This window comes from Diabrotica virgifera, chromosome 2, assembly GCF_917563875.1.
Source record: "Diabrotica virgifera virgifera chromosome 2, PGI_DIABVI_V3a".
In the NCBI taxonomy this organism is placed as follows: Eukaryota; Metazoa; Arthropoda; class Insecta; order Coleoptera; family Chrysomelidae; genus Diabrotica; species Diabrotica virgifera.
The window spans coordinates 248643052-248655776 of NC_065444.1; the positions used below are offsets into that span (position 1 = coordinate 248643052).

General features: G+C 31.7%; 2 protein-coding genes and 1 long non-coding RNA gene across 5 annotated transcripts in view; 2 read left to right on the forward strand and 1 right to left on the reverse strand.

Moving 5' to 3' along the window:
* The window catches only part of LOC114327300 (ER lumen protein-retaining receptor), a 129128-nt gene that overhangs the window by 31331 nt on the left and 85072 nt on the right, over window positions 1-12725 (forward strand). The gene's annotated exons all lie outside the window — the stretch shown is intronic.
* The window catches only part of LOC126880525 (uncharacterized), a 77344-nt gene that overhangs the window by 18205 nt on the left and 46414 nt on the right, over window positions 1-12725 (reverse strand). The window lies entirely within an intron of this gene.
* Window positions 1-12725, forward strand: part of LOC114327303 (ER lumen protein-retaining receptor erd-2.2-like) — a 43083-nt gene that overhangs the window by 14602 nt on the left and 15756 nt on the right. The window contains exons 1-2 of one of the 2 annotated variants that reach the window (XM_050644429.1): window positions 6174-6442; window positions 10685-10938. In XM_050644429.1, coding sequence (XP_050500386.1) covers window positions 6343-6442; window positions 10685-10938 — 354 coding nt within the window. In that variant the 5' untranslated portion in view covers window positions 6174-6342. Of the gene's footprint in view, window positions 1-6173; window positions 6443-10684; window positions 10939-12725 lie in introns of those variants that run through there. The other variant, XM_050644430.1, reaches the window with a different exon arrangement.

Consider the following 12725-nt stretch of genomic DNA (forward strand, 5'->3'; position numbering starts at 1 on the left):
AAGATCATTATGTATATAAAACTTGTGAATAGACCTGGCACAATATTTATAATTCGTGGTGATTTTAAGAGCAAGCACACCCATTGGGGTTCTGGGTTAATCACAACCAAAAGAAAGGATGTCTGGTTGATTACGAGAAAGCATTTAATTACAGCACACCAAGATGATGCAAATACTAAAAGAGGCAGAAACTAACAACTAAGATCTGAAACTAATTAGAAACCTTTACTGGATTCAGACTGCAAAGCTCAGAGTTGAAGTTAAGCTCACCAAGTGTGTGAAGGTCATGCGTGGAGTGAGGCAAGGCTGTATTTTGTCCCCTCTAATTTTCGAGCTTATTAGCACTATTACAGTCAAAAATATGGACTCAATATAAACGTAAGGAAGACAAAGCTTATGACTATTAACAAGAAAAAGATAACGGGAGGTAAACTCTACATCAACCAAGCCCCTGTAGAAAGAGTGACGCACTACAACTACCTCGGCACCATAATAAATGAAAACTGGACCAACAATCGAGCGATAAGTGCGCGTATTGCAAAAGCTAGATCTACCTTCAACCGTATGGGCGCCTTTTTCAAGAGGCACAATATTTCTCTTGGTATAAAAGTAAGAATACTGCGATGTTACGTTTTCTCGGTCCTTTTTTATTGCGTTGATATGGATCATCATGGATGTTGACCAAAGATATGTGCAGAAGATTAGAAATATTTGAGATGTGGCAATATCGGAGAATTTTTAAAATCCCGTGGACTGACCTGGTACAAGTGAAGAGATCCTCAGAGGAATGAATAAGAACCGAGAGGTACTCACCACCATCAAATCCAGATATGCCTTCCTAGAAGCCATCCTGCAAGAAAGGATATTTGGAAAGCGTGGTCCAGGAAGAAAAAGAACATCCTGGTTGAAGAACTTAAGAACCTGGTTCAACAAAACATATGTGCAGCTTTTCCACGCTGCTGCATACAAAATAAATATGACCATGATGATCGCCAATATTTGTCACGGATAGGCACATAGAATTTTATAGAAAATAATAAGAAACATTTCAAATATAAATTTTATTTAATTTTGATTATATTTATAATAGTGAAAATAACTATAATGCAGGTGCTTTCGAGTTTTCTGATCGGCAAAGATGTCTAAAATTTTCGAAAAACCGCATGATTTTACCAAATCATTCTCAATGCTTAAAATTTCTATAGTGGAGTCACTGAAGGTGGATATGTGCTATTACCTCCGATTTCGTTCAACCTTCATCGATTTGCATAAAAATTGATGAGTGGTTAGATGATATCTCAAAAACAAAGGTGACATGGTGCCAACTTGCGCTTTTACCCTGGGGGTGGATGCCACCCCTTCTCGGGGTGAAAATTAATTTATTAAAAATAACCTCATAATTAGATAGGGGGGCAAATTCTAAGCAAAATTTGTTATATAAAGTTATTAAAATAAATCAAAACTTTTTGAGTTATTAAAGATCAAAAATTTAAATTTTTCTTAAGAAAAATGCATGTCTGTAACCGATTTTTCATAGATAACTCAAAAACTATAAGGTTTTACAAAAAAATTATTATTACCAAAATTGAAGCTAATGAAAAAATAAATAAACTCATTACTAAAAAACCTTTTAATATTAACTAAAAGTGAGTTATAGGTAATTGAATGCATATTTTTTTCGGCGAGTACCCAAATCTAAGTATTCAAGCCTAAATTACGGGAAAATTATGCATTTTATATTATAAACTTATTAAACATTTGTGAAAGTACTTAGAAATATCTATCACATGAGATACCGAACAAGTTAATAGCATTAATTTGAAATTCGAAAGGGTTCTCTTAGTTTCATCATAACTTGCTTAATATTGATGCTATTAACTTCTTCTGGAGCTCATTTGTATTCTGAATTTTTATTCGTCAGGTATTCTGAAGTAATTTGATAAGTGTTTAGCAAGTATATTTTATAAAATGTATCGTTTTCCCGTTGTTTAAGCTTCAATACTTAGATTTGAGTACTCATCGAAAAATATATACATTCAATTATCCATAACTCACTTTGAATTAACATTAGTTTAGTACTTTGAGTGAATAGTGTATTCAATTTTTAATGTCTTCAATTTTGGTAAGAATAACTTTTTTGTAAAAGCTAATAGTTTTTGAGTCCTAAGTGAAAAACAGCTTTAAAACATGCATTTTTTACGAAAAAATAAAATTTTTGATCTTTATTAACTCAAAAAGTATTGATTTATGTTAATAACTTAATATAACAAATTTTGCTTAGAATTTATTCCTCTATCGATTTATGGTAATATTTTTATAAAATAATTTTCACCCCAGAAAAGGGTGGCATCCACCCCCAGGGTAAAAGCGCACGTTGGCATCATGTCACCTTTGTTCCTTGAGGTTACTAACTGCTCACCAATTTTCATGAAAATCGATGGAAGTTCAACGAAATCGGAGGTGAAAACCTTCAGTGACTGCACTATAGGCCAGTTAACCGATAATCAGCCCTATTCTGTAACTTTTAACAAATCGAATAGAAATGACCAAGTCGAATCGTAATTACCCAAAATCGGAATGTTTGATATCTATCGCGTCATTTTTGTGTTTGGATCGGTATTCTGTAACTCATATCGTAATCGAAATCTCTGACTTCTATTTCACGCGGTTCTGAGGAGGTGGCAACCGCGCAGTAACCAGCGAAATTGTGTTCTGTGACCTATTTTGTTTCTTGAAATATGACACGGTTGCCATTTCCTCAATGTTTTCATACTTTCTTCATACTATCCTCAAAGTTTTGAGAAGTAAATAAAATATTCGTGTAAATACTGGTTGCAAAAAGCTCAAAAGAGGATAAATGGTTTTAAATTAAAGTTAATTAAAATTGATATAAAAAAGAAGATAAACTGATAAATAAAAAAGATAAGTGAAGATAAGAAGTATAAATGCTTTTAAATCAAAGATATTTAAATTGATGTTATTAATTCATTATTATTAATAAATTATTTAAAATTGATATTACTAATAATATGCAATCTTTAAGATTCGATTCCAGTTGAAATAACTGCTAAACAGCTTTTCCCAAAAATGGCATCTTTTCTATAATTTGTTCAGACTATGAGCGTTGACTGATAAATATACAAGTATACTGGTATACTATTTATTTATCAATTAACGCATAAGAAGTCTATCGTATGCTATTCTTGTGCATTATACCATTGATTGCAATTGTACAAGAAATATGCGAACAAAATATGGCAACAATGTGAATGGGAAACATTCAGACGCCAAGTAGCAAATAAATAAGGTTAGGTCCAATTATTCATACTCGTACAACATGTCTAAATGAAATATATATAGTTCTCTAAACAAATAACACCACATACTAAAAATTAAGCAGCTAAAAAAAGGTACAAATACTATAAATAATTATAAATAAGTAGTATGTAATTAATTATTTTTATATATAAAATATAAACGTCAAAACAAAACAAAATGCGCTTGCGTCAACCACAATTCCGATAATCGAAATCTCATCTCGACAGGGTAAATGCTGTCGAAGTGATTTCTATTCACATTACGATTGTAGAGATTCCGAAGTAGTTATGGAATACGGATTTGGACTATTTCTATTCGACTTGGTCACTTCTATTCGATTTTACTGACTTCTATCATCGAAATGAGTTACAGAATAGGCATGACTGTTTCATATAGGGCTTTTCATCGATTGTCATTTGTTTCGAGCTTCTGTCATATGTCACATAATATTAATATATTTACGCCATACGTCTTTGGTTTATACATTGTTTTATACCAATAACGTATGACGTAGATATATTAATATTATGTGACACATGACAGAAGCTCGAAACAAATGACTGTGAATGAAAAGCCCTATTGTGCTGGATTCAAAATTATCAGTCGTGTCACTGGGTGTGTTCACCAGACAAGTGCGCTATGCCAGCGCTTTGAAACTGTTTAAGATTTTTCGGGCGAACGTCATGTGAATTTAGGCTAAACTTCAACGTGTTGACGAAGCGGTCGCCATTTTATTCAACGTAGTATTTGTATCGCTTCAATATTGAACGTGTTTTAGAAATATATTGTAATGGCGCACTGATTTGAAAATATTTACTTTTACAATGGTTTTAATTATAAAGTAATTGAAACTTAGGAGATACATAATTGTATACGCCCACGAAATTGTAAATCTGTGTATTGAGGAACAATATTTTCAACATAATTCATATTTCTCGTGAAAATTATTATTTATTTATGGTGGGAATACTTCATCATCATCCAATGGTTCTGCCAAGTCCAGCACAGCCAGCAGCACTAAAAATTATTTCTTGTTCATTTCATTATCAAAAAACAATAAAGGTAGTATTATATTATCCATTTTAAATTAAATTCTATTAAATTAAATTAAAATTTTAAATTTTAAATTAAAAAACAAAATCAACGAATCTCGTTTTAGTTTAAGTTCATAATTCATAAAACATGCGAGAACACAAAACAAAACCAACTATGAAAATGTCAAACGGAAAAATACCATTCACCAGACTGAACGTAGTTTTAAAGCGCTGAAACACAGCTGTTCAGTTGAAACTTAAACCGATTATTTCTGGTGAACGCAGCCAATATTTGCCTTTGGACGACCACAGCGGCGGACTGTCAGCAGAAATCGGCTGAGTGGTTGTATCCAGCGCTGATAGGAAAAGCTTAAGGCGGCTGCACAATTGCCCGGGAACGGGAACGAGAACGGAACCGGGAACGGGAAAAAAGTTAACCTCTATGTAAATTAATGTTGTAGATGCACAATAACCGAGAAGGAGAAGCTGTCCGGTAACGGGAAAGTTGACCATGTTTCAACTTTCTCGTTCCCGTTGTATTCCCGGAACCAATCAGAAGGCAGTATTAAAAATACTGACAAATGCCCAATAAAAACTTGTTATTAGAAGTGTGTGATCAAGTTTTATTGACAATTTTTATACATTTTGCATTAAAATAAATGACGAACGACGATTAATTTCTTTATTGGAAAAATGTCCTCATCCGTATGATTGATGTAGATCATAGTACGTGTACTTATATGGTAACTAGATACAATAATAATATAAATATTTGAATGATATGCTTTTTATCTTTATGCTGACAAACCTTTGCGATTGCACACATATTGTGTAAATTAGTTCCAAGATTATAAAAAACGAAAATATTATAAAAGCTCGCCATCAAATAAATCCATATTTTTAGAGTTCACAGACATGTTCTTTTAATAAAATTAGAAAAAGATCGTTCCACAAAATTTATTTTGAGAAGAAAAATAATTAATAGCTCAAGTGACAGTGACACAAAACAGCTGTTTACCATTTAATTGTGGATCTGCTGATGCTTTCAGTCTCCGTTCTCGTTCCCGTTTCCGTTCTCGTTCCCGTTCCCGGTCAATTGTGCAGCCGCCTTTAGTAAATCTATCAGCGGCTGACTTCCAGCGGTGTCGTCTAAACGCTACCGCTGGCTCATCTGTCCAGCCGCTGTGGTCGTCCGAACGCACCCATTGTCACTACTGGGCCCAGGCAAATCACCAAAAAATCTAGCAGGCTCCTTGCGCCGATATTCTTTATTTGATGTAAATTCTGGATTTATTCTATTATTGCTAGCAACTAATTGGCAATAAAGTATATTTTAAAATAGGGTTAAAGGTCATAATAAATATAACCGCGTATGGATTAAACGCATTATGCATATAAAGATAAGGTGAAGAGAAAAAAAAAAGGGAAAAATTATGTCTTTGGTATGGTCGACGCCGGTCCCCGGTAAAATATACCGACTGTACCGCCCTCTCGGCGGGCCTGCACATCGAGAAAAAGAAAAGAAAAGAATTCTGTAAGCGATTAAAATGAGAAATTCTTTCAACTTTTAACATTGATTAACAACTACATATATTTATAATCAATATGGAATATTTATAATCAATGCTTTTAACAAATACAAACACAAACAAACCGACATATACAAAAGCACTATATTTCTGAACGAAGTATAAACGCTGGAATGAAGACCAATGTAAAGTTGGGTTTTCTGTTTTTAAGAATTTTTATAATCATTATGTTAATGATAAACATTTTATCGGCAACACTGCAGAAGAGAGAGAGAGAGGTGGTCCAAACAATTTTGCAAATCATATCGGCACAGCATAATAAACTGACTTGGTTTTTTATGCTGTGACATCGGTGGAAACACCAGTTTCCTCGAAACTTTTGTGAATTATAAAACGAGAAGAAGTAAATTTTTATATTGTTTTGGTCTACATTTACCCTTTTGACACATAAAGGAGACGTTATGTTCAACATTGGAAAAATGGATTTTTATTTTTACATTCCGTTTGCGATTGCGATATTATATTTAATCTATGGAATACTCAAACACAAATCATACGTTGGTAGGTATTTTTACATTTATTGTTTAATATTAATGAAGATTAGCTGAAAATCAATTAAGAATTTTTTTATTAGAGTTATTCATTTATTTTTATGTATATTCATTTTTTGCTGTCATTCCTGTTTTTTTCTATAATTTTTGTAATTTTTCTCTAACTATCTAAAGCCTTACCCTTAGCATTAGCCTTATTTGCTTAACAATAACTTTCTAAATTATACAGGGTGTCCCGAAAAGATTGGTCATAAATTATACTACAGATTCTAGGGTCAAAAATAGGTTGATGGAACCTCACTTACCTATATACAATAGTGCACACAAAAAAAGTTACAGCCCTTTGAACTTACAAAATGAAAATCGATTTTTCTTTATATATCGAAAACTCTTAGAGATTTTTTATTGAAAATGGACATGTGGAATTTTCATGGCAGTAACATCTTAAAAAAAAATTAAAGTGAAATTTGTGCACCCCATAAAATTTTTTATTGCGGTTTTGTTCCCTTAAACCCCCCCAAACTTTTGTGTACGTATCAATTAAATTATTATTGTGGGACCATTAGTTAAACACAATGTTTTTAAAACTTTTTTGCCTCTTAGTACTTTTTTGATAAGCCAGTATTTATCGAGATATTTTGAATATTTGGCGAGTCCACCACATATTTGTATGTATATGGTTAAATATGATTAGAGACACCTGTTAATAATCTGAAAATTTATTTATAACTTACATTTTAGGTATATTTTGAAAAAAAGCCACATTTCGATAAAAGGTAACTTATCATAAAAAGACTAAGAGGCAAAAAAGTTTTAAAAACACTGTGTTTAACTAATGGTACCACAATAATAGTTTAATTGCAACGTACACAAACATTTGTGGGGTTTAAAGGAACAAAATCCCCATAAAATTTTTATGTAAATATATCAAAAAAGAAACCGTATCTCGATAAAAACTGGCTTATCGAAAAAATACTAAGATGCAAAAAAGTTTTAAAAACGTTGTGTTTAACTAATGGCACCACAAGAATGAAATAATTGGAAGGTACACAAAAGTTGGGGGGTGGGGGGTTTAAGGGAACAAAACCCCATAAAATTTTATGGGGTGGACAAATTTTATTATAATTTTGTTTTAAGATGTTCCTGCCATAAGAATGATACATGTCCATTTTCAATAAAAAATCTCTAATAGTTTTCGATATATTAAAAAAAATCCATTTTCATTTCGTAACTTCAAAGAGCTGTAACTTTTTTTATGAGCACATTTGTACTAAGGTAAGTTAGGTTCAACCGAACTATTTTTAACCCCAGAATGTCATAAATTATAACCAGTCTTTTCGGGACACCCTGTATATTAATCACGTAGCAGCAAAGTGCTTATAGATGATAACAAAAAGTTATTATTATTAAAATTGAAAATAATAAAAAATTGAATAAATTTTTTGCTTGAAAATCATTTGGTATTAATTTAAAGTGAGTTATAGATAAATTAATCTATATTTTTTTCGGCTAATACTGAAGTTGAGTACTCACTGAAGGGAGCTAACATTGGTTTTCCAAGTAAGAAATTTATTTATTGTTTTTAGTATCTTCAATTTGGGTGAAAACTTATAGTTTTTGAGTTATTTATGAAAATCCGCTTTAAAACATGCATTTTTTCACGAAAAAATGAAATCTTTGATCTGTTAACCTAAAAATTATTGATTTATTTTAATATCCTTATACAGTGGGCGGAGGTAAATTCCTCACCAACCAGTAAAAACATATAATCCGGCAGGTATTTTCCTCACCAACTCACTCAGGTAATAAAATAAAAATATAGGTTTAATTTAAGAATGTCTATTATGAAAGCATTCGAAATCCGAATACAAGACATTAATTTCCCTACATTATAATAATAGTTTATAATATAGATAATATGCAAGACGTATAAATTATTATTTAATAAATGTAGTAATGAAACACAGACTTACTCACAATCATTTAATTATACTTTGACAATTAATACATTTAATATTTACTATAATAAGACAGACACTTTACAAAATAAGTTCTAGTCATTTGATTAGACTGATATCTTATTAATAAATTTACTATATTTTTCAATTTCAGTTTAACTTTTTTATCTTTGATAGGTTTTGCAATATGCAAACTTTAAATTTTAACATACGTATCTACCTGAAATTCTTTAATTTTTTCAAAGAAAATATATATGGATGGATGCGTATTACAAAACGATAAATTAAAATGCGAATGAAAAGATTCGCAAGCATTAGTAATACGAATAACAAAAGAATTTGCCGCTGTCCACCAGTATGGGGAGAATATTGCATTTTCGTCTATATAAGTTTAAACTAAATAATCAACATGTCTATCTTAAATTTCATTTGGGGGCGTTCAAGTATTACGTAACGCAGTTTTTGAAGATTTTTGAACCCCCCCTCCCCCATGTAACGCGCCGTAACGTTATGCAAGACCCCCTTCCTCCCAAGGTGCGTTACGTAATACTTGAACGCTCCCTTTCCTGGTTTGCATGACATTAAATCAAACACAAAACAATCTGATACGTCTTCTGGTTTTATATGTAAGGCCAAAAGTATGTTTGAGCCACTTGCCTTTTTCAGAATCATTTTTATATTCTGATATTAAATCAAGAGACCAAGACATTGCTATACCAAGCTTAGTGTAGGTGAAATTTACAACCATGTATTTCAGTGTTCGGACACATTTCAATAATTGCACTCGTTTTCTAAATCTTTAAAAATTTTACTATAACATTAAACTCAATTTTGAGAGCTTTAAAAATTTCTGATTTTAACAAATAAAAAATATTGTTGTAAATTTCTGTTCTTTTGTTTGGCAGTAAACAGGATAGTAAAGAAATATAATGCCCATTAATTAGACCATGAATAATGAATAATTGCAATGTGCCATCCATATAATAAAATTCAATGTGGCTAAAATCTTATATTTGTTTCACAACTAAATACAATTATCCTACTTTTGACACAGTTTATAAACAGAAAATTTTTTCTCTTGGTTCTTTTTTGAGCACACCCCGTCACAAATTCTTGAACCTCATCAATATTGGAAGGAAGTCGACCAGGCATCATTTTTCGTCAATCATTATATATTTTTTCTTATGTAACTGACAACAATCGTAGTCATTGTTTCAGACAAATTAGCTGCAAGTGCTTGGGGTATAATTTTTGCTGGTTTTTCAATTCTCTTGGCCTTTACGTTTACAATAGTTATAAACAATTTTTCGATCTAACTTCTGACAATCTGGTTCATGATTATGTTGTCGGCTACTTCTAGATATTGTAAAAGTTGCACCAATAGTAAAAAATTTCGCACTGCAAGTTGTTTTATCCTCCAGAATACTTCTTTACTTTTTAAAACTTTCACTTTATAAAAAATAAAATTTTCAAATACCAATACCGCGTAAGGTTTACCGCTTTCACTTTCTATTAAACATTCCATTTTATTATTATATAATTAATTATTATAATTATAGGTACCTACTATAATTTAATAGTAGATAAATAATTCAATTGAATGCCTTTTAGTAAAATCTACCTGAAATAACCATTTTGGTCTTGGTGAGGAAAATACCTATGGGATTATAACATACCCTTATAAACGCAGGCAAAAGATTATTTTGGTGAGGAAATTACACCCGCCGTATACAGTGATGAGGGCGCTAATATGTGGCAAAATAACGCAAAAGATGGAAAACATAATACATTGTGAAGTAAAATGGGATGAAACTAGTAGAGGTGGAAATTATCAATATAAACGTGTAAATTGTTAACATTACATTACATAGTTTCCCACCTTCAGACGTATCGGATGAATATGACAACTGTATGACACGAGAATTTTATAAAATACTCCTGTCACAGACGTCTAAAGGTGGGAAACTATGTAATGTAATGTTAATTTATGCGTTTATATCGATAATTTCCACCTCAACTAATTTCATTTCTTTTTATTTCACAATGTATTATGTTTTCCATCTTTTGCGTTATTTTGCCGGTTATTAGCGCACTCATCACTGTAAAACAAATTTTGCTTAGAATTTGCCCTTCTATCGATTTATGGCGTTAGTTTTAATAAAAAAAATTTCACCCCCGAGAAGGGGAGGCATTCACCCTCAAGGTAAAAGGGCAAGTTGACACCTTTTATGTCACTTTTGTTCCTTGCGGTATCTTCTTACATAGAATATGCTAATAATGAACAACTATTTTAGGTATTTCCGCAAAAACGCAGTTACTCTACACTTTATCGGTGGTTGCAATTGGTGACATTTCCCTATTATACGTATTATTGATACTACTTCCCTCAATTGTGGCCCTCACTTTAGTTTTTAAGATGAGAGATACTTACGAAAAGAAAGCCGACAGTTTTTGGGCAGAAATTCTACTTACAGCAGCTTTCATTTTTTCCATTTTTTTATTTCCTGATTTCTTCTCCTTCTCTGAAAAAATTGACGTCTCCTTTGGGGTAAGTTTAAAACTATAATTGACTATATTTTGCGAACATACTAATATATAATTCAACGTAGAATTAAGTAAACACTTCTGATGTATGTAGGTATACAGGGTGTTTGGTAAAGAATGGGCCGTAGCTTAACCTTAGATACCTGAGCTTAAAATAGGTCGATTTAAGCTAACTTACCTTAGTACAAAAGTTGATATTAACAGAAATACAGGGTGTCAAAGTTAAATTTTTATTTTGTTTATTTTTGAATATTTTCTGACAGACATTGGACAACAACACGAAATTTGGTAAGTGGTGCTGGTATTGTACAGTCAACTAAATTATGTTAAACAAACGTTTCTGGCTACTACCAGAGGCGTACAGGGGAAAATTAATGGTTGATCCTTCCCAAATTCTACAGCACTGGCGGAATTGCTATTTTAGTGAAATTTTTTGAGTTAAAAATACTTTCTATGTAAAAAACATACTCTTTATTTGTAACGATAAAGTCATTAGTTTTCGAGATATCTGAAGCTAAAAACGAAGGAACATAAAACATTGACTGCGTTCACCAGATGCAAACACATTCACAAATGTTTGCGCTTTGATTCTAAACTTGTTGACAGCGAACTGAACGGTTGGTTGTTTAGGTTAAAATTTGACATTTTGCTTGCTTGGTTTGAACGTAACCTAAACTAAATTTTCTCAATAAATACGTTTTTGAATTTATTTTTTTTATTAAAGGAAAAAAGAAAATTTATTTAATAGATAATAACGTAGCAGAATGTCTTCAGTAGCCTTTATTTTATATATAAAACCCTTATCAATATATTTTACAATATATACAATTTAAATTCCCGCCATATTTCAACACGTTTGCAAAGTTCAACTTAAATATCTTATGTTTGCAAAAATGGCGACCGCTTTCCAAACATGTTTGCCGTTAGCAAGTCGTTCAGAACCATAAAGCGCAAACTGATTGCCAACGTTTGCATCTGGTGAACGCGCCCATTAATCAAAAATAAGTGTGCCTTTTCATTTTTAACTTCAAATATCTCGAAAATTAATGGCTTTATCGTTACGAATGAAGAGTATATTATTTGCGTAGAAAGTGTTGGAGAATCTAAAAATTATGCTAAAATAGCAGTCTCATCGATGGCATAGCATTTGGGAAGGGGCAACCATTCTCTTTCCCCTGTCGTACGCCTCTGGTAGTAGCCAGAAACGATTATTTAACATAATTTAGTAGGGTGTACAGTGCTTACACTTTCTGCCAAGTATCACATGCATATGTCAAATTATTTTAAGGTAATCTTTTTTTAAAATAATTTATTCTTTATTTAAAACTTTAAGAAATATGTGTGCCCGGTACTATAAAACTATTTGACATATCTTTATGGTACTTGGCAGAAAGTGTAAGTACTGTACACGCTATTGAATTATGTTAAATAATCGTTTGTGGTTAACACCAGAGGCGTACTACAGGGGAAAGTGAATGGTTGACCCTTCCGAAATTCTACGCCAGTGATGAAACTGCTATTGTAGCATAATTTTTAGATTCTCCAGTACTTTCTATGCAAATAATATACTCTTTATTGGTAGCGATAAAGTCATCAGTTTTCGAGATATTTGAAGTTAAAAATGAAAAGGCACACTTATTTTGATTAATGTTTTATGCTCCTTCGATTTTAGCTTCAAATATCTCGAAAACTAATGGTTTTATCGTTACGAATGAAGGGTATGTTTTTTACATAGATAGTATGGGATAATAAAAAATTGCACTAAAATAGCAATTCTGCTAGTGGCGTAGA